Source organism: Miscanthus floridulus, chromosome 8, assembly GCF_019320115.1.
Source record: "Miscanthus floridulus cultivar M001 chromosome 8, ASM1932011v1, whole genome shotgun sequence".
Taxonomy (NCBI): Eukaryota; Viridiplantae; Streptophyta; class Magnoliopsida; order Poales; family Poaceae; genus Miscanthus; species Miscanthus floridulus.
This window is the reverse complement of record NC_089587.1, coordinates 6,785,151-6,810,810: the sequence shown is the minus strand read 5'-3', so window position 1 is coordinate 6,810,810 and position 25,660 is coordinate 6,785,151. Positions and strand designations below refer to the sequence as shown.

At 45.8% G+C, this 25,660-nt stretch overlaps 4 protein-coding genes across 9 annotated transcripts; 3 read left to right on the top strand and 1 right to left on the bottom strand.

Moving 5' to 3' along the window:
* Positions 1-27: 27 nt before the first annotated feature.
* On the bottom strand, positions 28-8,524 carry LOC136475587 (beta-amylase 8-like). Of its 4 annotated transcripts, none has more exons than XM_066473104.1 (10): positions 7,957-8,516; positions 7,563-7,787; positions 7,039-7,116; positions 6,486-6,689; positions 5,870-6,112; positions 5,425-5,589; positions 4,657-4,917; positions 785-997; positions 483-705; positions 28-279 (listed from the first exon to the last, which is right to left on the bottom strand). In XM_066473104.1, exons 1-10 carry the CDS (start codon positions 8,386-8,388, stop codon positions 251-253), a joined length of 2,073 nt encoding a protein of 690 aa, XP_066329201.1. In that variant the 5' UTR covers positions 8,389-8,516; the 3' UTR covers positions 28-250. The 4 variants fall into 4 exon arrangements, 3 of the variants coding, with proteins under 3 accessions (XP_066329201.1, XP_066329202.1, XP_066329203.1); XM_066473105.1 differs by having other exon boundaries at positions 7,039-7,113; XM_066473106.1 differs by having other exon boundaries at positions 5,870-6,064; positions 7,039-7,113; positions 7,957-8,513.
* On the top strand, positions 1,144-3,412 carry LOC136475590 (protein ALP1-like). The gene is made up of 2 exons (XM_066473112.1): positions 1,144-2,187; positions 2,273-3,412. Exons 1-2 carry the CDS (start codon positions 1,640-1,642, stop codon positions 3,309-3,311), a joined length of 1,587 nt encoding a protein of 528 aa, XP_066329209.1. The 5' UTR covers positions 1,144-1,639; the 3' UTR covers positions 3,312-3,412.
* On the top strand, positions 8,463-11,686 carry LOC136475588 (pentatricopeptide repeat-containing protein At4g02750-like). 2 transcript variants are annotated; one of them, XM_066473108.1, is made up of 2 exons: positions 8,463-11,460; positions 11,592-11,686. In XM_066473108.1, the coding sequence occupies exon 1, from the start codon at positions 8,610-8,612 to the stop codon at positions 10,614-10,616; it is 2,007 nt and encodes a 668-aa protein (XP_066329205.1). In that variant the 5' UTR covers positions 8,463-8,609; the 3' UTR covers positions 10,617-11,460; positions 11,592-11,686. The 2 variants fall into 2 exon arrangements, with proteins under 2 accessions (XP_066329205.1, XP_066329204.1); XM_066473107.1 differs by having other exon boundaries at positions 8,463-11,494; positions 11,575-11,666.
* Positions 11,687-11,777: 91 nt separating this feature from the next.
* LOC136475589 (protein LPA3-like) lies at positions 11,778-21,541 on the top strand. Of its 2 annotated transcripts, XM_066473110.1 has the most exons (9): positions 11,778-11,891; positions 11,980-12,150; positions 13,560-13,607; positions 13,693-13,726; positions 14,056-14,156; positions 14,359-14,551; positions 20,185-20,283; positions 20,483-20,600; positions 20,995-21,541. In XM_066473110.1, the coding sequence occupies exons 1-9, from the start codon at positions 11,817-11,819 to the stop codon at positions 21,116-21,118; spliced, it is 963 nt and encodes a 320-aa protein (XP_066329207.1). In that variant the 5' UTR covers positions 11,778-11,816; the 3' UTR covers positions 21,119-21,541. The 2 variants fall into 2 exon arrangements, with proteins under 2 accessions (XP_066329207.1, XP_066329206.1); XM_066473109.1 differs by lacking the exon at positions 14,056-14,156 and having other exon boundaries at positions 13,693-13,755.
* The last annotated feature ends 4,119 nt before the right edge of the window (positions 21,542-25,660 follow it).

Below are 25,660 nucleotides of genomic sequence, written 5' to 3'. Positions count from 1 at the left end.
ATACTCCATGCGTGCTACAACAAATGGTATGCTAACTTCCATAGGTTATAAGCTATGGTAAGGCTGCAAAGGCACCTGTTCAGTTCAATGAGTAACAGGGCAGATGGCTGACAAACTGGAATCAACTGAATAGGACCTAGAAGTTTACTGGCGGCGAATCAGAGTATTCACCATCGCCATGAAAAGTGGCTCAAATCCGAAACCCACCTACTTTTATTCGTATATAGCCAATGCATTTTGCTAACAAGATTCAGCCTTCTCCATTCTGGGGAGCCTCCCCTGTGGACAAATCATTTACAAAGTTATGGACAAATAATGGGACAATCCTCTCTCTACATATACTACAACTCAGCAGTAAGTAGTAATTGCATAAGTCTCAAACTTAGTGGCCTGCCAGTCATTAATGGTAATATATAGATGAGAACATATGCTAATGAAACTATTAATGATAAATATGAGGAATCGACGGAACTGAGACTAACCGTGCATACACTTTACGAAGGTACAGAGCTCCGAGAAGCAAACTTCTCTCTGCAAAAGGAATGGAGGTTGCTGACGGTACGCAAAGAACGCAGCATGGTGACGATCAGGATCATTCCTAGGCTTTGCTGTGTCCAGGATTTGAGAATACATTTCACCATTTTGACATGGAAGAGCACTCTCTATACATAGAGATAGCCCATGATCCCATGCCGCATTCATTACCTGTGTAGTTTTTTATGTGTATGAAATTAGGCCAAGAAATGCATGGAGTATGCCAATAAAAAAGTTAGAACATCTCCACCTGCCAGGTTAAACCTTCTGGATCCGCAAATGCTTCATCATTCTCTTGAAATGTAAACTCAGGTCCATAACAAACGAGCTTAAGAATTACAGAATGCTTCTTGAGCATTCTGAAAACTGGAGAGTATCCATCTCTATTTGTAGGATTGTAGAATCCTGCTGTAAGCTCTGCAGCATGGCTTGCAGTTCTGTACCACCAATAGATAGATGGAACCTGATGAAAGAGGTTTGCATCGTTATGGAACAGCCAAATAGGTAAAAAGATGTCGCAAAATGTGTGCAACAACTGCTGGATTTACCAGGGCAGAAAATTATACCCTGTAAGAGCAACTCCAACAGTTTGCCATCCCTCCTCCCCATCCTTCAATTTTTGGCAAATTGACAAAAAAACACTGTCCAATAGTTTCCCATCCCTCCTACCCATCTTTGGCAACTTGGGAAAAAACCCTCCCAAGCGCGGATATATGCGCGCTGTTCTACGACTGCGCATCGCGACTCCACGCACGCCGCCGGCCCTTTCCCGCGCGCGCGAAGGGCTTCTTCTTCCCGCGCGCGCGAAGGCCTTCATCACGCGACGGCGATCCACATCTCCTGAATACGAAGCCGAGTAGCAATCCTCATCATTGACGACGATCCACATCCAAGGGAGACCACGCCAGCGGCAATCCATATCATCCACGGCGGCGGCTGTAGGGTTGAGGTATGGACGACTCATCCAATTCTCGATTCCGCTGGTAGGGTTCAGATAGGGTTTAGGGTTGCGGCATGGTGGTTTACCTGCTTGCCGCGCTGATGGCCGAGTAGACCGTAGCAGATAGGGTTTAGGGTCGCGGCATGGTGGATTGTAGACGTGCTGATGCCCGACGTGCTACTGGCCGACGTGCTGCTATGGCCCGGTGATGGCCAAGTGATGATGGCCGACGTGCTGCTATGCCTGCTTTTGCCACTGTTGGTGATGGCCGACGTGATGATACTGTATATTTGTTTTCAATTCATTGGCCAAGTGATGATGGCCGACGTGCTGCTATGCCTGCTTTTGCCGCTGTTGGTGATGGCCGACGTGATGATACTGTATACTTGTTTTCAATTCATTTTTACTCGCGTCGTCTCCTTCGTGTCGCGACTGCTTGTTGTACAATTGTCATTTTCAGGCGATGTCATGACTGGTGTCAAATCACTTCTCCAAAGAGAATTGGAGGATGATTCATCTTCAGACGACGATGATTATTTCATCATCGCAGCTGCTGCAATTGTCCAAACGTTTTCGGGTCATAAACGAAGACCTGGTGGTTCTGTCCCTGGCCATGCTGTTATTTATCGAGATAGAGAAGGCGGCCATCGAAGGATGTTTCAAGATTATTTGGCGGATAATCCAACGTACGGACCACATTTATTCCGTCGGAGGTTTGTGGTCATTCACCTTTGATTGCCCCGTACTATGCACTTAAGTATTATATGTGTTATTAAACTTTTGTTTATTTTTCTTCAGGTATAGGATGAGTAGGGAGCTTTTACTACGCATAATGAATGCTGTTGAGTCACATGATGATTACTTTGTGCAAAAAAGAAATGCGGCCAACGTACTTGGATTAAGTTGCTTCCAAAAAGTCACTGCTGCATTTCGTATGCTCACATATGGGGTTCCCGCTGATGCTACAGATGAGTATGTTCGCATTGGAGAGAGTACTGCACTTGAGAGCCTACGTAGGTTCGTTGCTGCAGTTGTTGATTTATTTGAAGATGAGTACCTGAGACATCCCAATGAGACAGACACGGCACGCTTACTGGCACTCGGTGAGAGAAGGGGTTTTCCTGGAATGCTAGGGTCCATTGACTGTATGCATTGGGCGTGGAAGAATTGTCCAGTCGAACATCAGGGTCAGTACAAGGGGCATGTGGAGAAGCCCACTATTATTTTAGAAGCTGTTGCTTCGAATGACCTTTGGATATGGCATGCCTTTTTTGGAATGCCTGGGTCACATAATGACATCAATGTCCTTCATCGGTCTCCGTTATTTGCAAACCTGACAGAGGGTAGAGCTCCAGATGTGAACTACACCATTAATGGTCATGATTACACCATGGGGTATTATCTAGCAGATGGTATATACCCCTCATGGGCTACTTTAGTCAAGTCCATCTCTCTACCTATGGGGAACAAGAACAAATATTTTGCCAAAGCACAAGAAGCAGCGAGGAAGGATGTGGAAAGAGCTTTCGGGGTTCTACAATCTAGATTTGCCATTGTTCGAGGACCAGCTCGCTTGTGGGACATAGAGACACTTGCTTTGATCATGAGGGCCTGTGTGATCATGCACAATATGATTGTTGAAGATGAAGGATTCGTCGATCCTGATGAGCGGTTCGATTATGGTGGTCAAAATGTGCAACCTAATCGTGGCCAGGCTACTCGACCACTTGCAGAATTTATTAATGCTCATAAAAGGATTAGAGACCAGGAAGCACATTTTCAATTGAAAGAAGACCTCATCGAGCACCTATGGAACCATCATCCAGATTTATATTAGCTACATATTGCATTTTCATTTAATTGTTAAGATCATTTTATGTTATCAGTCTACTGTAATGAATAATATTTTTTTAAAGTGCGTTATCAGTACATTGAGTATGCTGTGTGTTACCTGTAAATTCTGTGTGCTATCAGTGAATCGTCATCCAACTCTCTTTGGAGAAGTGATTTGAAACCACTCATGACGTCGACTAACCCGCCTGCGAATGACAATTGGACAAGATCAAACAACTGATCCCGACCACCCGCAAGTTATTGATCAACGCAGCACAAACCTGGGAGATGTGCCGGCTGTGAGCTCGTGGAGGCCGCCTGGGAGGTGCTGGTGGTCGACTGCCAGGTACTAGTGGCCAAATCCGACGTGCAAGGCAACAGGGACGGTGATGGCTGGCGGGAGGAGGAGAAGCCCGGCTGTGACGTCCAGACGCCGTGAAGGAACCGCACGAGGGATGGAAGTCCGTGGCGGCGGCTTCTTGGCGCGACGACGCTAAAGATTTCGCGCGGAAAAGCGTATTCCCGCAGCAAAAAACAAGATCGTGGGCCCAACTTTTCATTTTGGCAAGTCAATTATGGGAAACTATTGGAGATTGACCTTTTTTTCCTTTGCCATAACATTTGGGGAGTTGCCAAACTCCAAGATTTGGGAAACAAAAAATCCCAAACTGTTGGAGTTGCTCTAAGTTTATACTGCAAAACGACAAAACATCAGGCTAATGCATAATAACATTTTGACAAAGACGAACAGGCTTGGCTTCTTTTCGGCCTGAGAACCTCTGCGTAATAGCTTCCTTTAATCTATGCATAGCATTCTAATTTCTAATTTGCTTCTTGATATAGTACTTGCAAACTTGTATGGAAAATGTTCTGACTTAAGTTGACTACTGAGTACTACACTATCGTACATCAATTGTGACTTATATAACCTAAATCCTGAGATCCAGGCCTGAGGTAATATTTCTCAATCAACCAAGTTTGACTTGAATTGAGTAACCTAATAAGCAACCTTCACCTAAATCCTTGAGATCCATGTCTGAGGTAATATTTCTCAACCAACCATTGAGTAACCCATTAACAATCTGCCAGGCAATAAGCAACCTTCAGCTGCTTTAGACACTCGAGCAGGTGGTTCAATACAGAATAAACTAGAAAATTTATGCTAAAGAGGAATCCTTTTTTGTGCAGTTTTCTGGGGTCATGAACTAACAGACATTTCAGACAGCAAATATTAAAGGATACTTCTGAACGCTACGGTGCGCTCAACCATAGGGGGGCATGATTTCTTGAGAAGCTAAGAACAGTGCTTCAGAGGCCAAACAATAACTATGCAGACCAGCATTACACACCTTCACAACTATTTCTGCTCCATCAAATGCAAGACTAGCAAGCGACAGCACCTGATCCACATGATCCATGAGCACTCCAGAATACCAGTTAAGGAAAAAGCGTCCATAGTAGCTGTCATAATCGCCTCCATCACAAAAAAAGCCAGTTTCATGTGGTCTTGAATTATAATAGCCAGCATTATCAGGTCCACGTGCCCAAAACAAATGACCCCGGGACAGTGCTGATTGCCGTAAACTCTTTTGCATGTACCTGTCATAACACTGTCAACGATGGAAATCAACAAAGGAAATGCAGCCAATGGCCCATACGCATTACACTATCACACACCAAATGTGTACTCTTTGAATTTGAGTAGTAATCCAAGTCACACACCAGACAGAGTAATCTAATAATAAATCAGACAGACACAGACACGGTGATGTATAACGATCAAATCTGTTGCTGTGTTTAATAACCTGTTTGAAATGTAGTTTTTATTAGTTATTACTTGTTTTAAGAGATTTCTTGTGGGGCATGCCTCTTTATCCAAATGCAAGAACTTTAAGTCCCTTGTAAAAGGACAGCAGCTTAAATGCCCCATTCTTGACATGATGCACCAGAAGCCATGTTGTTATTTAAGAATTACTATGACACAAATACTGAATGCAAACAGGGTTCGTATGTCCAGAACGTAAGAGTTTATGAAGTGGAAAAGATCGATTTAGAAGATTATTCCCAAAAGAAATCCCTTGCAAATTTCAACTTGGTATTTAAGTACAAGTAAATACCTGAAACTCACCAATACCAGGATATTTCCAGCCCATTGTTTCTGGACATGAAGGATATCTTAGCTCCCCTGAAGCACCCAATCCAATTTCGATAGAAGAAACAAGACCCTCTTCAGATAAGTTTCTGAATTCCATATGGAAACTTCTCATGAAATCAAAATAGACCTGCAAATGACCTCATTAAGCCTCGATGTACTAGGCTTTTCTTCATTTAGAGTATGGCATTGAAACAAAGCTAGGTAGAAGGTACGCTAAAGATAATAAGTGTTTTAATACAAGGAAAATGGAAAATTGTTTTGCAATCGTGATGAATTAAATTGTAGGCACCACAGTGCAGAAAGATGGCAAAATAATGAACTAGCCAAAGTAATGTAAGGAGAATGGTACGCCTATTTCTTGTAAAAAGATGAAGAGAGGAGAAAATTTACCAAGGATGACCCAATACCTCAATGCCAGTTCTCCCACGAAGGACTCGTTCTTTGTCAATCCCCCAGGAAAGGCATTCTGTGTTTCTTCTACCTTCGCGATCCGTAAAAAATATATCCTGGTTCTCTTTTGCAATTTCCATGATCCACTTTGGGAGAGAGATTAACACATCACCAGATCCAGTCTCTCCAGACCCATGAAATGACAATACAACCTTAATAGATGTTTGTAAAAAAACACTAATTAGCCAATATAAGCAGGCCTGGTGAAAAAGGAGAAACAGGAAAGTTTTACCAAACTTTTTTTAAAAAGGATATTAATTATTTTACAACATTACACAATGCTTTTGATAGAAAATAATCATATAAACTCAGAAAGTCTAGTTCTTTTACTTCATAGAAATTGGAGGTCATAATTCTTATTACATTCGAAGAATCAAAGTCCCTTGTGTTTGCATAGTTTGTAAGAATCTGTCCTCTATAGTTTATAGGAGTTAGGAAATCAAGCATGCAATGATATAACCAATCATCTTTAATAGATGCCTTGTATCCACAACTATAGTTCGATGTCTTACATTTCCAAGTAAACTTCAAAATGACTACTAATGCATGGTAAATTTAGAAAGTATGCCTAACCTGAACTTTCAGCTTGAACTCTTTAATTATGCCAAAAAGGTCTCTGTAACCAGACCATTCATACTTCCGAGGAGTCCAGGCTTCCACAATCCCCCACCAACAGTCAACAACAACCCCATCCACGTTCAGAGACTTCAGATGCCTTAGTTCAGCGCGTACACTCTCTGGGTCAACTAACTGGCAGTGACTATTAATAATGCCCATCTGCAGTAAACAGTAATAGCAGGGGCTTGGAATAGGTCACAAATATGGAAATTTTAAGAAACAGATGTCTAACAGACACAATCCTTGCCTTTTCAGTTCTCAAGATTTTTTTTTAACAGCACATAAACTTAATACAACATGTTTGATATTGGCAATACAACTTAATGGAGCAGTCACAACAACTAGCAAATCCAGTAAAAAAGTTTCAGAACTCTGACCAGACAATACAAACTCAGTATACAACCATTTTATATATTGATAGTTGTAGATAAAAAATAAACAATTCGACACCACCAGATAATCACATTAGACATCAAATCAAGGACTAAGGAGTTTGCTGGGAACTTACAGGCAGAGAAGCATAAACTGGTATATATGGAGTTTTGGTGTAATCACCGGGGAACACTACTGATGATCTCATTAACTGCTACAGATTCAACAATCAGAGAAACATTGTCAGTCTAGTGTAGTACGGAGTGACTAATAATGGAAAGGTGCTACAGAAATTGCTTTATGGTGTGACTAGAACACTACTGCAAGCTGAACATTGTGAGCACTAATATGGCTACGACAGTGGCACACAAATGGAAGGAATACGTAAACCCCGAGTCATTGTAAAGAACGATAGGCCTTGAGTCCTATCAGCAAGATGAATTGAAGTATCATCTTATCGTTTAGTGTCAAAACAAAATTATTTTCATTAGATGTACTGAGACGCGAGATATACTTGATGTACAAAATCAGTTGCTTGAGCAACTCGAAAGAGGAGGTTGCAGTAATGACAACTTTTTTTTTTTATAACACAGTAATGACAACTATTTCATGACAGTATATGAGCAGATCGGGTTTATTCCAACACAAGATGTAGGTCACCTGATCATTGTCCATACAGTTGAGAGAGCTGATTGAACTGGAATTCATGTAGTTCTCAGTCTTTATACTTCGGTCTGCCACAACTGAGTCCAGTGAAGATGGTGACAGACTGTCATCTGTTTGTAGGGCAGATGCCTGAGAATCTAATGGTGTTCCGATGGCATAACTGCTCAGAGTGTTGAGTAAAGCTGGGGTTTCCACAGAAGCAACCTGAAACACTCCATGCTGCAAGTAGCACCAATTACAATCTGTTAGGATAGCAATGCATGGATTATAAGCAGGATACTAGTACAGCGCTAAAATTAGCAGGCCGGTATGTAATTTTACTAGACAAAATTGAAGTACCACTAGTAAACAGAGGCAACAAAGGAGAGTTGGGAGCAGGTGCACGGACCAGCTGGGGAGGAGGTGGAGGCAGGAGTGGTTGGTTGGAGGAGCGGAAGGTGGTGCCGTCGGGTTGCACAGTCCAGCCGGCGCCGCGGGCGAGGGCGGCGAGGACGTCGTTCATGTCGGCGCGGGCGGGGAGCGGGAAGTTCCCGTGCTGCCGGAGCCCGGCCAGCATGCGGCTAGTGATGGCGCGCCGGTGCCGCTCCCGCATCTTCGTCCGCTCCTTCTCCCGCTCCCGCTCCCGCTCGCCTCGCCTCCGCGGCGAGCCCCCCGCCGCCGGCGCGGGAGCGGAGGCGAACCCGCGCGGCCGCCTCTGCGGCGGAGGGGACGGGGACGGCTCCCCGTCGCGCTGCGGCTGATGCTTCATGGCCCTGGGTCGCTTCCACCCACCGCCGCTGGCGCCGATCTGCGGCCGCGAGCTAGAGGCGCCACATGACATGCCCGCAACCGCAAGCTGCTGCGCTGCGCCGTGGAGTGGGCTCCTTCCAACAGCAGTTTGACCGCGACCGGAGTGGATCCATTTTGCCACGTGTGCGGTCGATCACGGCCGTTAATTACAGATCGAACGGTGCACCTCGCATGTGACGGAGAACAGAGCAGTGTAGTGTGAACAGAACAGTACAGCAGCTTCCCATCTTTACTACCCGGCCGCTTCCTCTGATGATGAGGCTTCCGAACATGCTAGGAACCTTCCAGAACCTTCGGCGTCTGCCCTGCTGGCCCCGCCGCGCCTCACTTCTCCTCCACCGCTTCTACACCCGCGCGCCGCGGCCACCGCCGCCTCGTCACGCGGGCGACATCGGCCGATGGAACCGTGCCATAATGGCGCATTTCCGCGCCGGCAGGGTCGGGGCGGCGCGCCGGGTGTTCGACGAAATGCGCGAGCGGAACGTGTTCACGTGGAACTGCATGATCTCGGGCCTGGTCAGGAACGGGATGCTCGCCGACGCGCGCGGGGTGTTCGACGCGATGCCGTCCAGGAACTCCGTCTCGTGGGCCGCGCTGCTGACGGGCTACGCGCGGCGCGGGAGGGTGGCCGAGGCCAGGGAGCTGTTTGACCGGATGCCTGACCGGAATGTGGTCTCATGGAACGCGATGATCTCTGGCTACCTGCGGAACGGGATGGTCGACAGGGCGCGTGAGCTGTTCGACGTGATGCCGGCGAGGAATGATGTGTCGTGGCTCACGATGATCTCTGGGTATATGAAGAGGAAGCGGGTCCGTGAAGCGAGGGAGATCTTTGACTGTGTGCCTTTGCCGCCGACTTCAGTGTGCAATGCTTTGCTGTCTGGTTATGCCGAACATGGTTACCTGAAGGATGCAGAGGAGCTGTTTGGTTGGATGCAGAGACCGGACCTTGTTTCTTGGAATGCAATGATCACAGGATACACACGGGCTGGGATGATGCAGGTTGCACGGAGACTCTTTGATGAGATGCCTGAAAAGGATACTGTATCTTGGACAGCCATAGTGCGTGGGTATTTACAGAATGGTGATGTTGATGCTGCATGGAAGGTGTTCCAGGACATGCCTGATCGTGATGTCCTTGCTTGGAACACAATGATGGGTGGTTTTGTGGTGAGTGAGAGGTTGGATGATGCATTGAGATTGTTTGCTGACATGCCTGATAGAGATCTGGTATCATGGAATACAATCTTACAAGGATATGTCCAACAAGGAGACATGGAGAGTGCTACTACCTGGTTTAGGAGAATGCCTGAGAAAGACGGGACGTCATGGAACACATTGATCTCTGGGTACAAAGATGAAGGAGCACTAAGTTTGCTGTCCGAAATGACCCGAGGAAGATATAGACCGGACCAGGCCACTTGGAGCGTGGCTATTTCTATTTGCGCCTCTCTTGCTGCTCTTGGGTGTGGAAGAATGGTGCACGTTTGCACGATCAAAACCGGCTTTGAGCATGATGCTCTGGTGATGAGCTCATTGATATCTATGTACTCCAAGTGTGGGCTAATTACTGAGGCTTCCCAAGTTTTTGACCTGACTGTGCAACGGGATACAGTGACATGGAATGCCATGATTGCGACATATGCTTATCATGGTCTAGCTGCTGAAGCTCTGACACTCTTTGACAGGATGACCAAATATGGGTTTAGCCCAGATCATGCAACGTTTCTGAGTGTGTTGTCTGCTTGTGCACACAAAGGGTATCTATATGAAGGCTGCCACTATTTTAGAAGTATGCAACAAGATTGGAACTTGATTCCAAGATCTGATCACTATTCGTGCATGGTTGATCTCTTAGGAAGATCAGGTTTTGTTCACCAGGCTTATAATTTTACCAGAAAAATCCCTTCCAACCTTCAAATAAATGCATGGGAGACACTGTTTAGTTCATGCAATGCTCATGGGGATATCCAGCTTGGGGAACTCGTAGCAAAAAATGTTCTTCAGTCGAGACCTTCTGATGGAGGAATGTATACACTCTTGTCAAACATATATGCTGCTAAAGGGATGTGGAGCAGTGCTGCTAGTGTTAGAGGTCTCATGAAAGAACAGGGGTTGAAGAAGGAGACTGGGTGTAGTTGGATTGAGCTGAAGGGGGACGTTGTTTTCTTCTCATCAAATGATAATGCACATCCTTTGATTGAGCAGATATGCCAAGAAGTTGATAATCTTTCTATTTTGATAGAAGAGGCAAGTTAATGGCAACATCCTTTGACATGGTTATCAAAAGGAATTCAGATGGATTCAAACATTGATACATGGTAGTAGCGATGAATGCTCTAATTGAAAGCCTTTGGAGGAATTACACAGTGATGGTTTGCTGGAGCTCAGTCTTCTCTTGTGGATATTCCTTCAAGATCACAATCAAGGAATTCAAAACAGCATGATGGTGACATCCTTTGGAACCCTGGTGTCTGGCTAAGCGAGTCAATGTGAGGTAATGGACCCTCAAACCAGATCCTTTCAGTAGAATTTATCCTACTATGGGCCATTGGGACTCAGAGTTGGTGATTGATATTTTCTCTGAAGATGAACCTGAACAAATTTGGCCATGCAAGATGATTGCTTGGTTGCCTGACTCAAGGGTATTTTTCAGTAAAATTGGCATACAAATTAGGCATACAAGTGCAGGATCAGAGGGCAGCGAGAAATGCTTCATCTTCAAGTCACTCTGATAATGCTACTGTTCAGTGGTTTTTATATGGAACATACATGCACTAGATAATTTAAAAATTGTTCTTATGGAGATTACTCCAAAATAGTTTACTTTTGAGGAGCAATATCAAAAGGCCTGGTGTTAAACTAGCGACATTGTACCTGACCTGCTAGAGGATGGATAAAGATGGAGTGCTTGCTGGTGACATCACATTTAGAAGAGCTGAGGTGTCTGTTAATGCGGTGCTTAATAGCTAAGGAAGTTGTGCTGATGGGAGAGGAAGCAGAAAACCAGCTTAGGATCTTGGTTCTCATGTTGATGCAGTGCCAGAGAAGAAATAAAATGAACTCTAAAGGAAGAATGCAAGTACAGACAAAATTCTGCAAAGTCGGTGGTTAATGGAATTGATTTTCCATCTCAAGTAACAGTACCAATTGATTTTTTTTCAGCTAATCTATATATTTTTTCTGAGAAGCTGTTACTTATATCCTAATCAATCAGAATTTTAAAATATGCAGGGCTGGGGAAAAGTCTACTTCTTATGAGCTGAGCAGCATGTTCACACAATCATGTAACTGTCAGTAACAGACAAGATGGTCCCCACCACAGCAACACAGTAAGGCCCCGCAAAGACATTGCTATCCATTTTCCCTTTAATATTTGCACACCTTCTCTTTTCTCTCACCCCCACTCCTTCTCCCCACCCCAGTTCCCACGCACATATCCGTCCACACACAGAATCCATGGCCATGGCAACCATTTATGGCTCCATGGCTAACCCTCCAATTACCTCCACAACTCCCTTTCTCAATAAACAAGTACACTGCCCCAGACAAACTATATATTTTGTTCTTTGCTTACTTTTTGTTTTTAGCCTTTCTTATTCTTTTTCTTGGTTTCTTAAAGGCCTCTAATTGGATACCTGCTACAATCAGCAATGGCACTGGTGGTATGTTCACTGTGGCAAGCAGAAATTCGAGAAATGGGTTCCAAGTTCGTGCTGTCACTGGAGACCCGGGCTCTCGCAATGTGTCTGATGTAAAGTTCCCAACTGATTACACAGAACTTCTGATGCAGGTAATTGGTGGAGAACTCAAAATTCTTGAATATCGCTAGCTTTATGGGCTTGCTTGATGACACACTGCCAGTTTTGCGTGCCTATATTAGTTGCTTAGCAAGAATGTGCCTCTTTGCGGAGATCTCAACTGGGGGTAGGGTCCCCACTTAACTGTTCATTTATAATTTGTGTCTCGAGTATGTGGGCTTGAGTTTTCAAGAAGGCAAGTTATTTAACAGCAATTTCTTTTAGTTATACTCGTGATGCCATTTAACTATCAAATGACAAACTGTTATGGGATTTGTTATGGCCTTGAGCCAGGTCGCAGGTTAAGTTAGGAACAAGTCAAATAAAGGATTGATATGGTTGGCAGAAACCAACAAGGACGGAAAAATCTAAAGTGTCTGGTTTATAGGAAATAAAGGATTTAAGGAATAGGTTTATTTTTGAGTTGTAATTAGATTAGATTCTAGTTAGAAGAATCAATCTATTAGAAGTCTTAGGGGTCAAGTCTTTCCCCTCCATATATCAGTAATGATTAAGCAGAGTTATGGGAATTCTCCCCGCTGCCTTTGGCTCAACCGGCCTCCCCCTTCTCCTCACCAACAGCCTCCACTGCGGCCTCTTTTCCTCTCCTCACGCGCACTGTTCATCCACGGTTACTGTTCACATGGCGATTACTGTCCCCTTGTCCTCCCTGGGCTCTCTTCCCCCAAGTGAACATCTGACAGATTGGTACTCAGGCCTAGGTGCTTCTGCTGCAAAACGAACTGATGTGAAGTTAACAAGTCAGATGGAAACTATGGCTTATATAATGTGGAATTTCCAGAATTTGACAATAAAATTATGACGTCACAGACGACAAATATTTTGGGAAGGATGCGTGCACACCATTCCATCTTCATTCCTGTCAGGGAGATAACAATCCCCAAATCAAACATTCTGACAGAGATTATCTAGTTAAGAAAGTGATGAGATTTGTTAGAAAATTAGAGACAGAGATAAGTCTGGATCCTGTTGTAGTAAAGGTTTAGTTTCTTATGTGTCAAGTTGGTCCTCCCTATATATAAAGGGACCTTGGGAATCAAACAATGAAATAAACAAGTTTTGAACAAGGCTGATCAGTCTCCTGGCATTCAAGAGAGACCCCATGTCGATGAGAGCGATCTTGCCCTTTTCCGGTCTTCAAACCCTTACCCTAGCCAGTACCTTATTATTTGGCATCACATAGCCACTGTTCCTTCTGCCGTCCACCTGCTACAAATTTCCACCATCGTTGTTTCCCCTGTATCCCTTGCATTTGAACTGTACCTTTCAGAATCTCAGATGACAGCAATTGTTCGCACTTTGGGCCATGCTTATTTGAAATTTTGAAAAGAAAAAACTAGATAATTGGATGACTAATGGGATACACCTGTAGTGATTTCAGGCTAAAGAAGCTGCTGAATCAGCTTTTAAGGATGGAAAGCAGCTGCTGGTTAGCTTCAATCTGATCTTTTAATTGAATTCTGTTACTTTTTGTTTGTGTCAACTATTAAGAGGTTGTGATGCAACATATACAGGAAATCGAGTTCCCTAGAGCTGGACTACAAACCAGTGCCAGGTTCGAGTTCGTGACCTTTTGTGTACGTACTCCCTCTGATTCTGAACATAAGTTGGTTTAGACTTGTGCATATGAACTAAGAAAATATTGAAGTGACTTTAATTCCCTGCACTTATTACACATTGCAAAAGATACCCCACTCATGGGAGGTGATACCATTCAGTTAACAAAGGCATAAGGGTGAAAACGGACAGTTGCCTAGAAACTCTGATGATTTACACTTAAAGAGTATGAAAGTCTAAGACGACTTATTTCAGTTTGGAGGGTGTACCCTGGTTCTACTTCAGTGAACTCTCTAGTTTGTTTCTATTCTTACTTTTAGGTGATGGTGAAGGAGGAAATGAGATGACTGGAAGCATGCTTCTTATTAGAGAATTTTGTGATCGCTTTGTACCTGCAGAGAAAGCAACTCGAACCATAGTAGTATGTCCTTATCAGGATTTTCTAGTCATTAATATTTATATTTATGAATGATTACGGCATCATTTAGAAATTCTGGAATAGCAAAAGGCAGAGTTATGCATGGTTTACCCTTGCAACTTTTATTAGAGATTAGTACAGGTAGATGTACTAGTTATGCCCCAACTCTTGGTTGATCCCTTTGTTCATATCTCACGTGTTTCAGTTCTTCCCTGAGGCAAATGAGGTTTCTTTTGCAAGACAATCAGCCTTTGAAGGATGTTCGCTGAAGCTAGATTATCTTACAAAACCATCCTTATTCGAAGATTTTGGTTTTACAACAAAAGTCAAAATGGCAGATCGTGTCAAACCAGAAGATGAGACATTCCTTGTGGCTTATCCTTACTTCAATGTCAATGGTTTGCATTCTCCCTTTTGCTTCAGTCTGAGATATCCCCTCCATTAGTACTCGAGATTTCCATTTTAGTAATTGTTGATCCCTGGCTGCCCTGCACAGGTAAGCAACTAGCTCAGCACACATACTCACTCACTATGGCTAGAGGTAGAAGAAGAGATTGAGAACAGTGCGCACACACACTCAGCACAAGCACCAGCGTTGGTCGAAGCCCTGCCCTTTGGTTTGTGGCAACTGAACTAAGTATTCCATTGCCCTTTGGATTGAATATATACAACTCTAGCTGTACCTCTACCAGGTACATAGTTTTTAGCCAACTACCTACTCCTGAGTACAAGAGTATACCAACTACCTACTCCTAGGGTACAGGGTATACCAACTACTCCTAGCAGTACAAAGCTTACAGCCCACTACTAAGACATGGTTGATGTAATAGCTACCAATTAATGTACTAGAGGTGGCCTATTGCAATACTGCTACTGCTACAGGAACTGGTCGGCAGAGCCGATCAGTCCCCAACTCCCAACAGGGAGTGGTCGGCTGAGCCGACCAGTCTCAACCAAGGAGAAATGGGGAGCAACAGATTATGTCTAACAATTCTTCCCCTAATCCTGCTGCTAGCCCGATGCCTTGACCTCATCCATGCCAATCATCTTCCTCAGCTCCATGAACCGCAGCCGTCCGAGTGACTTGATAAGGATGTCAATGAGCTGTCTGCCGGTCTCGACAAACTCGATGACGATCTGCCCTCCATCGATGTAGTCCCGGAGAAAGTGGAACTTGATGTCGATGTGCTTGCTCCAGTCGTGGACGACAGGGTTCTTGGCGAGGGCGATGGTGGGCTAGTTGTCCACCATCAGAGCTGGCGGGTGAGTTTCCTCGCCGGTCAGCTCGCCCAGCAGCCGGCGCGGCTAGACAGTCTGGCACGCCGCCGTGGCCGCTGCGACGTACTCCGCCTCACGTCGACAGTGCAACGATCTTTTGCTTCAGCGACTGCCAAGCAATGGGGCCCGCTCTAAAGAAGACGAGCACGCCGGAGGTGCTTCGTCGCCCATCAATGTCGCCCGCTATGTCTGCATCGCTGAAAACAGTGAGCTCCGGCTCACCTTCCTTTGCCTTGGGGGTGCTCACTGAACACCGTGAGCCGCAACCCTCCCTTGCTGCCACTCTTGGGGAAGATGATCGCTTGACCGAGCGTCCCCTTGACGTAGCGCAGCAACCTTTTCACTGCCGACCAGTGATCTTTGCGCGGGTCCTCCACGAAACGGCTGACGTATCCAACCACGAATGCAATGTCTGGTCGGGTATGAGTGAGGTAGCGCAGCCCGCCGACGATACTCCGGTAGCGCGTCGCGTCCACCTTCGCAGCAGTGCTGTGCTTGCTCAGCTTCAACCGCTCCTCCATCGGAGTCGCGCACGGCTTGCACTCCGCCATGCCGCCGTGCTCCAGCAGCTTCTCCGCGTAGGCGCGCTGACCCAAGGAGATGCTCCGCTTTCCCTGCCTCACCTCGATGCCGAGGTAGTAGGAGAGCGCGCCGAGATCGCTCATCTTGAAACGAGCCGCCATCTCACGCTTGAAACCGTCGATGTCCTCTGCTCGCGCTCCGGTGACGATTAAGTCATCCACGTACACGCCGATGACGAGTTCCTCCTTCCCCCGTCGCCGCGTGTAGAGCGCGTGCTCTGTAGCGCAGCGAGTGAACCCAAGCTCGTCCAAGGTGGCGTTGAGCTTGGCGTTCCACGCCCGAGGGGCCTACTGCAGCCTGTAGAGCGCCTTGCGCAGCTTGAGTACTATGTGCTCAGCGCCCTTGACGGCGAAGCCCGGAGCTTGCTTGACGAAGACCGTCTCCGCGAGCTCGCCGTTGAGGAACGCAGACTTGACGTCGAGGTGGTGGACACGCCAATCCTTCGCTGCTGCCATGGCCAACAGTAAGCGAACGGACTTCATTCGCTCCACCGGAGCAAAGACTTCCTCGAAGTCGATGCCTCACGCTGCACGAAGCCGCAGGCGATGAGCCGATCCTTGTACTTGACAATGGCGCCGCGCTCGTCCCGCTTCACCTTGTAGACCCACTTCAAGCCGATCGGCCTGCGGCCCACCGGTGGATCTACCAGCTCCCATGTGCCATTGTCCTCGATGGCCTTCATCTCTTCCAACATCGCCCGTCGCCAACTGGCGTCGCGTTCAGCCACTGCGAACGTCGGTGGCTCCTCGGCACTAACAAGGAGCAACTCTGGATCGTCGAGCAGCCGACTCGCCAGGCCTGTGGCCCCTGCATTGTCGACGATGTTGTCCAGCCTGCGGAACCGGACCTCCTCGCCGTCGTGGAAGGCATCCACGAACTCGCTGATGTCGCTCGAAGGGGAGGTGAACTCGATCGGTGGTCCCCGGCTTCCCTATTCTACCGGAGTGGTCGGCATCGCTGCTGGACCACTTGGCACCACTGCCAGAGTGGTTGGATCCACTACTGGAGCGCTCTGCACTACTGCTGAAGTGCTCGGCACGCCCTCTGCAGTGCTCGGCACTCCTCCCGGAGTGCTCGGCACTGCCCCAGGAGTGCTTGGCTTTGTTGCTGGAGTGGTCGGCACCTCCTCTCCAGCGTCTCCACCACCATGGATGACCATGCGCTCGACGACGAAGGTGCTGATGAAGCTGCCAGCTTTCCCCGTGCCCGGACTGTCCTAGTCCCAGGCCGCCTTCTCATCGAACACCACATCCCTAGAGATCACCACATTGCCTCTCTTGGAATCATAAAGCCGATAGGCCTTGCTGCCCTCCTCGTAGCCCAGGAGCACCATCGGCGTGCTCTTGTCTTCCAGCTTGCCTAGGTGAGGCTTGGTGTTCTTCACATGGCCGACGCAGCAAAATGTCTTGACGAAGGACACATTCGGCTTGCGTCCATGCCAAGCCTCGAACGGCGTCTTGCCCTTCAGGGCCTTGGTGGGCGCACGGTTGAGGATAAACACTGTCGTGGTCACCGCCTCTCCCTAGAACTCCGTCGGCGTCTTCTTAGCCTTCATCATGGATCTCGCCATCCTGACCACCGTCTGGTTCCGCCGCTCCACCACGCCATTCTGCTGTGGTGAGTACGGCGCGGTGTGGTGTCGCACCATGCCCTGATCCGCGCAGTACGCAGCGAATTCCACTGACATGAATTCGCCGTCGTGATCAGTTCGCAGCACGCGCAGCTTCTTGCCGCTCTCCGCCTCTGCGCGCGCCTTATACTTCTTGACCGCTTCCGCCGCCTCAGTCTCGCTGGTCAGAAGTTGCAGCCACATGTACCGGCTGCAGTCATCCACCAGCAAGATGAAGTACTTGCACCCGCCGGGCATCGCTGGCATGATCGGCCCGCAGAGGTCACCATGGACCAGCTCGAGGGTCTCTGCCGCGCGGTACTTCGTCGTCTTCGGGAACGGCAGCCTTCTTTGATTTCCGGCCAGGCAGTTGTCACACAGCTCGCCTGCGTGCTCGATGTGAGGCAGCCCAGTCACCATCTTCTCCAGCCGACCAAGAGCGTCGAAGCTGAGATGTCCATACCGGGCATGCCACAGCCACGGCTCCTCCGTGCGCCGTGCAGCCAAGCAGATGGGCTGCTCCACCTTGAGGTCAAGCAGGTACAGCCGATTCCCGGACCTCTTTACCTTGGCAAGAAGCCGCTGCTCCCGGTCCCTGATCCTGAGGACGCCGTCCTTGATCAGTACCTCGCTGCCGCGCTCATCCAGCTGACCAATGCTGATGATGCTTGAACGCAACTGCGAGATGTAATATACATCAGCTAGCGCGCGGTGCTCGTCGTTCTGGCACCTGAAGATGATGGTGCCGTGCTCTCGGATCGCCATCCTTGAGCCGTCACCGAACTTCACCGTGCCGGTCACGTCGTCGTCGAGCTCGGAGAAGGCTGCCTTGGAGCTCGTCATGTGGTTGCTAGCGTCGGAGTCCAGGTACCACCGCTGCTCCTGCTCGCCACCCACACGTCCGAGGTGGATTTGGACGCGTGGTTCGTCGAGGTTGACAGACTTCAGAGCCTTCCTAGGCCCTTCCACCGCCATCCCATCTCCCTTCTTGACCTCAACGTCGTGCAGTGCACAGAACATCGTCATCAGGAGAGTGGCCTCATCATCATCATCAGTCTGCGCCAGATGAGCCTCAGCCTGCTTCTCCTGCTTGCGATTTGGGCACTCCTTTGCCCAATGGCCCGTCTTCCCGTAACGCCGGCAGGCGTTGGGGTCGACATTCTTCTTCTTCTTCTCCAAAGAAACCTTGCCGCGGCGTTTGCCATCACCACCGCGGCTGAAGTAGGCTTTCCCGGACTTCTCCTTCATCCGAGCAGCCCACTCCTCTTCTGTCAGCAACAGCTTGCCGCTGTCCGTCGTTGTTGTGTCCTGCTTCATGCACTCGTCCACCTCCCGTAGACGACCTGACACATCCTCAATGGTGAGGGTGGACAAGTCCAGCATCGTCTCTATGGAGAGAACAATCTGGATGTACTTCGCAGGCACGGAGTGGAGGTATTTGGAGACCGCATCTTCTTCGTCGATGGTGACGCCGTGGCTCCTCAGCTTGCTGATGAGCGTCTGCAAGCGGAGGGAGAAGTCCTCCACCGATTCACCATCCTTGAACTTGAGGTTGGCGTACTCCTACTTCAGCAGCTGGGCCGTCGCCTTCTTTGCACGGTTGGAACCAACGCGCATCGCCGCAATAGCCTCCCACGCCTCCTTAACAGAGCTCTTCGCCCCCAACGGCTCCCTGTACTCCGCTGGCACAGCAGCGAGGATGACTTCCAACGCTGACATGTTGTCTTCTTCGTTGTCGGTGACCTTGTCAATAGCATTCCAGAGCCGTCGGGCTCTGAGCTTGACCTTCATGGTCACCGCCCATTCGCCATAGTTGGTGCGAGTCAGCGTCGGCCAACTGGTGCCGCTGACCTCTCGCACCGTGCGCACAATGATCTCCTGTCGTTGCTGGGCAGCCACAGCAGCGCCGCTGCTGTCGCCCATCTCCAAACCATCCGTCATCGCCAGCGGTTAGTCTGGCGACGACGCTTATACGGCTCTGATACTACTTGTTGATCCCTGGCTGCCCGCACAGGTAAGCAACTAGCTTACCAGTACACACTCACTCACTATGGCTATAGGTAGAAGAAGAGATTGAGAACAACGCGCGCACACTCAGCACAAGCACCAGCGTTGGTCGAAGCCCTGCTCTTTGGTTTGTGGCAAATGAACTAAGTATTCCATTGTCCTTTGGATGGAATATATACAACTCTAGTTGTACCTCTACCAGGTATATAATTGTTGGCTAACTACCTACTCCTGAATACAGGAGTACACCAACTACCTACTACTAAGGTACAGGGTATACCAACTACTCCTAACAGTACAAAGCTTACCTCAACCCACTACCAAGACATGTCTAATGTAATAGCTACCCACTAATGTACTAGTCTAATGTAATAGCTACCCACTAATGTACTAGAGGTGGCATATTGCAATACTGCTACAGCTACTGAAACTGGTCGGCAGAGCCGATCAGTCCCCAACTCCCAACAGGGAGTGGTCGGCCGAGCTGACCAATCTCCAACCAAGGAGAAATGGGGAGCAGCAGATTATGTCTAACAGAAATATGGTGGCTTACAGAAATGCTTGTGGTCGAAGAACTTTACAAGGAAGCAGTAGTTGGGACCAACCGGAAATTGATAATATTCAATGGAGAACTAGATCGAATAAGAAGTGGATGTATCCTTCAGCATGTATGAAGATTTCCTTATGCATTAGTTAATTTTTTCTTCTTATGTTAATCACGTTGTTCTACATTATCTTTTATGGGAAAATCTTGCATTTTGAGAAGCATTTTTCTCAACAGATGAGATCTTGTGCCGACTGTGCCTAAAAATGCATGCTTGTGAACTGAACTCTAATTCCTTGACTAGCGAAGACTATCCATCTTTCTTCTACCCAAAATTTGCAGAGCTTTCCAAAACATTTCTCCCGAAGCTGGATACAGTTTACTATATTAACAATTTCAAGGGAGTTAAAGGGGGAACGCTTTTCAGGTTTGCATTCTGATCCTATGCTTGTTACAATTGGTTCTCCCCAAATCTAGCATAACATGCATTTACATAAGCATGGTTAGCATAGATTCATAGATAGTTAGAGACGCTTCATCATATGTACAAAGCGTTTGAACCCAGAATTTTGTAGATATCATTACAGGATTAGTCAAAGTCGTTGACAATGAAATGTTAATTATTGTGGCATTCAAAACTTGTGAAGGCCTCACCTGTCATACTTCGCAGAGGGCCCTAAATTATGTTGCTAACTGTAGTTCAGACTGAAACAAAACCTGACCTTGTAGAACGATTTGTGATGGCACAAGGACTACGTTACATAACTTTGCGCAAACCAAGCCTAGACATCTTATTTTGCCAAACCACTGTTATCTGGCAGGTGTTACCCTGAACCTTGGAAGGTCCTGAGAAAAGCATCGTCTGGAAGCTACGTCTGCCTGCATCAACAAGAGGAAACTTGGCTGAATTGGCTGGAAAACACTGTTCCGGCTGAATTGTTGTGAGAGAAAAACATTGTTCCTGCTGAAAAAACAAGCTGAATAATGCGGATTATAAGGTAAGCCAAACGGGGCGAAATGCCTTCACTGAAGGAAGTGGCCCTCGACGTCCTTCCTTCTGTATAGCTAGGATCTTTCGAGAGTTGCATGCCAATAAGAAAGTTTACCAGAAAAAAAAGGCATAAACTGCTATTTGGTCAATGCTCCATGGCTGTTTTTTGGGGGGGTTCTACATAGGAAGGTAGAATGGATACAAAAACGACCAGATCTTCATTTCTGACTTCATGGCTGTATAGCTAAGTTGAATATTGACGCTATCAAAAGATACCCATGGAGCAATGTGATTTCTCTAGGGAGATTTGACAGATTGGAAACCCTAGTGCCAACACTCTCCTTATAAAATCCTAGCATTTTTTTTTTGTCTCCACCATAGTATTCTCCATCTTTTTTTTAGAGGGGACCATAGTATTCTCCATCTGAGCCATCTCCTCTGCTATGCATCTTCATCCTGGTCTTCCTGGAGCTTTCTGCATGAAGAACTTTTTTTTTTGAGCAAATTCTGCATGAAGAAGTGAAGAACTGACGGTCCAGGCCAGTGCAAGCCTGGAGTAGCGGATGCATGTGAGGTGGCCGTCGATTGGCCCGTGCAAAAGAACAATCGGGCCCATTTGAAATACGGGAATTATTTGTTTTTTTTATTTTCATCGTTTCTTTCCGGGGTGCTAGCGTCCGCCCATCGGACAACCATCCGGTAGCTTTCCCGCCCACTCGGCCAGCAGCGCGCAATAATTTTCGCGGGGCATGCAGACCGCGCGCACCGCGGCAGGCCCACCTGCAACACTCGCATGGCTCACGAACACCGGGAATCATCGGGTCCGACACGCGGGAACTCGTACGAAGCGAAGGCGCGTCTGGGTAACGAGCGCGGAACTCGTACGGAAGTGAAGGCGCGCCTGGGTAAGCGTTTTAAATCTCTCCTATAGCCGCCGCTATAGCTTTTCAAGCCAGTGGCCATGTTTGGATTCATAGGTTAGAGCTAGTTTAGGTTAGTTGGAGCTTCACTAACCCTAAAGTAGCTAAACAGGAGAGTTAGAGTGGGTTATTTATAACTAGCCCACCCTAAAAAACTATCCCCCCAAAGATGTGATTATTTGGGCTAGTTGGTGCTATTTGAGGTGGGGTCCACTGTTTTCTCTCTACTTTCACCCGCACCAATAATTTGGAAAGCACATTTATTATCATTTTAACCCTTGTATCCAAACATCTCTTAGGCTCAGGGCTAGTCCTGAGCTAGAAACTAACTCTAACCTCTAGCTGTGCTAGAGTATCCAAACAGGGCCAGTGTGCCGCTATCTGTGTTCACGTATAATTTAGCCGCTATGGCTCAATTTAGCTCTGCTATTAGCTGATTTAGAAGTATACCGCTAAACACCTTAGTCCGCTATTTAAAACTATGTACGTTAGTCATTTATTTTATTTTATTTTTCATTTCTTTTTCTTTTCTTTTCTTTTCTTTTTCTTTTTCTTTTCTATTTTTCTTTTCCCTTTTTGTGCTTTATTTTTTATTTATATTTATTTTTTGTTTTATGTGATTTTTATTATCCTCTTTGTTTTTCATTTTTTATTTTTACTTTTATTTCTTTTTGTTTTCTTTTTTGTTCTTTTGTTTTATTATTATTCTTTATTTCCTTTCTTCTATTTATTTTTCTTATTTTTTTCCTATTTTTTCGTTTAATGTGATTTTTATTATTCTTTTCATTCTTTTATATTTTTATATATTTATTTTTGTTTTTGCTATAATTAATTATTACGTTTATTTTATTTTATTTATTTTTATGTTTTATTCTTGTTTTTGTATTTCTTTCTTTTTACTTTCCTCTTTTAGCTTTATGTTTTCTATAGATTTTTTATTTTCTACTTTTCTATTTTACCTTACTTAATTACTTTTTCATGTTTAATTTTTTATTTTCTATATTTTCATGAGATGCTATGTTCTATAGTATAGATGTGATGTCCTATGATATTTTTGCGATGTTCATATAGTATATCATGTCATGTTCTATAATGTTATTTGTGATGTTCATGTAGTATACATGTGATGTTCTATTTTTTTATGTTCACGTGTTATACAAACGATGTTCTATGATGTTTTTTTTAATGTTCACGTGGTATATATGTGATGTTCTATGATACATTTTGTGTTGTTTTATGATGTATTTTATGATGTTCGCGTAGTATACATGTAATGTTCACGTAGTATACAATAATGTTCTATGAGGTACTCTGTCATGTTCATGTAGTATGCATGCGATGTTCTATGATATTTCTTGTGATGTTCACATGATACTATTTTATTTTTTATTTTTATGTTTGTTTTTTATTTTTTATTTTTACATAAAATTTAATTAAATGTATCCATGTGGGGTCTTCTTTTGAAGAGTTTATTGTAAGGAATACGATGGTGCAATCAGATTTTAATTTAGATACTTGGTTTAGCAGTTATGGTTTTTTATGTTCATGTGGTATACATGTGAGGTTCTATTTTTTTATGTTCACGTGTTATACATGTGATGTTCTATGATATTTTTTATGTTCACGTGGTATATATGTGATGTTCTATGATACATTTTGTGATATTTTATGATGCATTTTGTGATGTTCGCGTAGTACACATGTGATGTTCACGTAGTATACAATGATTTTTATGATGTATTCTGTCATGTTCATGTAGTATACATGTGATGTTCTATAATATTTTTTATGATGTTCACATGATATATATGTGATGTCCTATGATGCATTTTTTTTATGTTCTATTTTATTTTTTTATTTTCATGTTTGTTTTTTATTTTTCCTTCATACATAATTTTTTTATTAAATGTATCCATGTGGGGTCTTATTTTGAAGAGTTTATTGCAAGGAATACGATGATGCAATCAGATTTCAATTTGGATACTTGGTTTACCAGTTATGACTTTTTTTACTTCAAAAAGTATTACACAACTTTTTCTTTATTTCCTTGCATGCAGTGTGGGCTGGGTATCTCGTGGCCCATAAAAGTGACGCTGCAACAACCTCTAATAACATCTGAAACACTTGAAAACATACATTTGCAACATATGCGCTGACCCTGCTCGATCTTGTCCGCATCGCTGGATGCCGTCGTTGAGGAAGGATGCGGATAAAAGGTCCTAATGGCTAGAGGGGGGGTGAATAGCCTATTAAAAATTTCTACAACAACACTTAACAAACCGGTTAGATAATTATGAGGCGAAGCTAGTGTTGCGCTAGCCTACTAAAACTGCAAGCCACCTACCATAATTCTAGTTTATGTAGTTTCTATCCACACAATAACTATGTTACTACACTAAGTTAGTGTGCTCTCAAAGGCTAACTAAAGAGTCACACTAACCAAACTAACAAGCTCTCACAACTAGCTACACTAAAGAGCTTAACAACTAGTTTGCGGTAATATAGAGAGAGTGAGCAAGATGGTTATACCGCCGTGTTGAGGAGTGAACCAATTAATCACAAGAATGAATATCGATGAAGATCAATCATCTCGGAATCAAATGATGACACAATGATTTTTTATCGAGGTTCACTTGCTTGTCGACAAGCTAGTCCTTGTTATGGTGATTCACTCACTTAGAGGTTGACGCGTTAATTGGCATCACACGCCAAACCCTTAATAGAGTGCGGTACAACCAACACAAGATGAGGATCACACAAGCCACGAGCAATTTACTAAAGTACCTTTTGGCTCTTCGTCGGAGAAAGGTCAAGAAACCCTCACAATCACCACGATCGGAGACGGAGACAATCACCAACCTCCACTCGACGATCCTCGCTGCTCCAAGCCATCTAGGTGGTGACAACCACCAAGAGTAACAAGCGAATCCCACAGCGAAACACGAACACCAAGTGTCTCTAGATGCAAACACTTAAGCAATGCACTTAGATTCTCTCCTAATCTCACAAAAATGTTGAATCTATGATGGAGATGAGTGGGAGGGCTTTGGCTAAGCTCATAAGGTTGCTATGTCAATGCAAATGGCCAAGAGAGTCTGCTAGAGTCGGCCATGGGGCTTAAATAGAAGCCTCCACGAAATAGAGCCATTGGGCTCCTCACTGCACTGAACGTGGGGCGACCGGACGCGTCAGTCATATTGACCGGACGCTGGACCTCAGCATCCGGTTATGCGATGTGTGTCACGTGTCCCCTGCTTCAAACGCTGATGGCCCGATCTCAATGGTCATCAGCACATTTAAGTTGTGACCGGACGCGCTGTTTCGAAGTGACCGGACATAGGACCTCAGTGTCCGGTCGTTTCTAGTAAGCATCCAAAAGCAAAAAATCATGATCGGACGCGTCCGGTAATGCTCGACCGGACACACCCAGCGTCCGATCACTCAACATCATCATATGTCATACTGATCAGACTCAGGCCCTGAGTGTCTGATCATTTCTTGGCCAGTGTCCGGTCATGAGACCGAAACCGCACGCTCACTGCTGCCACTGACCGGACGCGCCGATCCTTTAGAGAC

Excerpts from the sequence above, each read along its gene's own strand:
- LOC136475589 (XM_066473110.1), top strand. The coding sequence starts at position 11,817 with ATGGCCATGGCAACCATTTATGGCTCCATGGCTAACCCTCCAATTACC. Across the intron at positions 13,727-14,055 it reads TAGAGCTGGACTACAAACCA|GTGATGGTGAAGGAGGAAAT; the intron begins GTGCCAGGTTCG and ends TCTTACTTTTAG. Across the intron at positions 14,552-20,184 it reads TCCTTACTTCAATGTCAATG|AAATGCTTGTGGTCGAAGAA; the intron begins GTTTGCATTCTC and ends GGTGGCTTACAG.
- LOC136475587 (XM_066473104.1), bottom strand. The coding sequence starts at position 8,388 with ATGTCATGTGGCGCCTCTAGCTCGCGGCCGCAGATCGGCGCCAGCGGC. Across the intron at positions 6,113-6,485 it reads AGTTCAAGCTGAAAGTTCAG|GCCTGCTTATATTGGCTAAT; the intron begins GTTAGGCATACT and ends CTTTTTCACCAG. Across the intron at positions 998-4,656 it reads GAGCAGAAATAGTTGTGAAG|GTTCCATCTATCTATTGGTG; the intron begins GTGTGTAATGCT and ends CTCTTTCATCAG.
- LOC136475588 (XM_066473108.1), top strand. The coding sequence starts at position 8,610 with ATGATGAGGCTTCCGAACATGCTAGGAACCTTCCAGAACCTTCGGCGT.
- LOC136475590 (XM_066473112.1), top strand. The coding sequence starts at position 1,640 with ATGCCCGACGTGCTACTGGCCGACGTGCTGCTATGGCCCGGTGATGGC. Across the intron at positions 2,188-2,272 it reads CCACATTTATTCCGTCGGAG|GTATAGGATGAGTAGGGAGC; the intron begins GTTTGTGGTCAT and ends ATTTTTCTTCAG.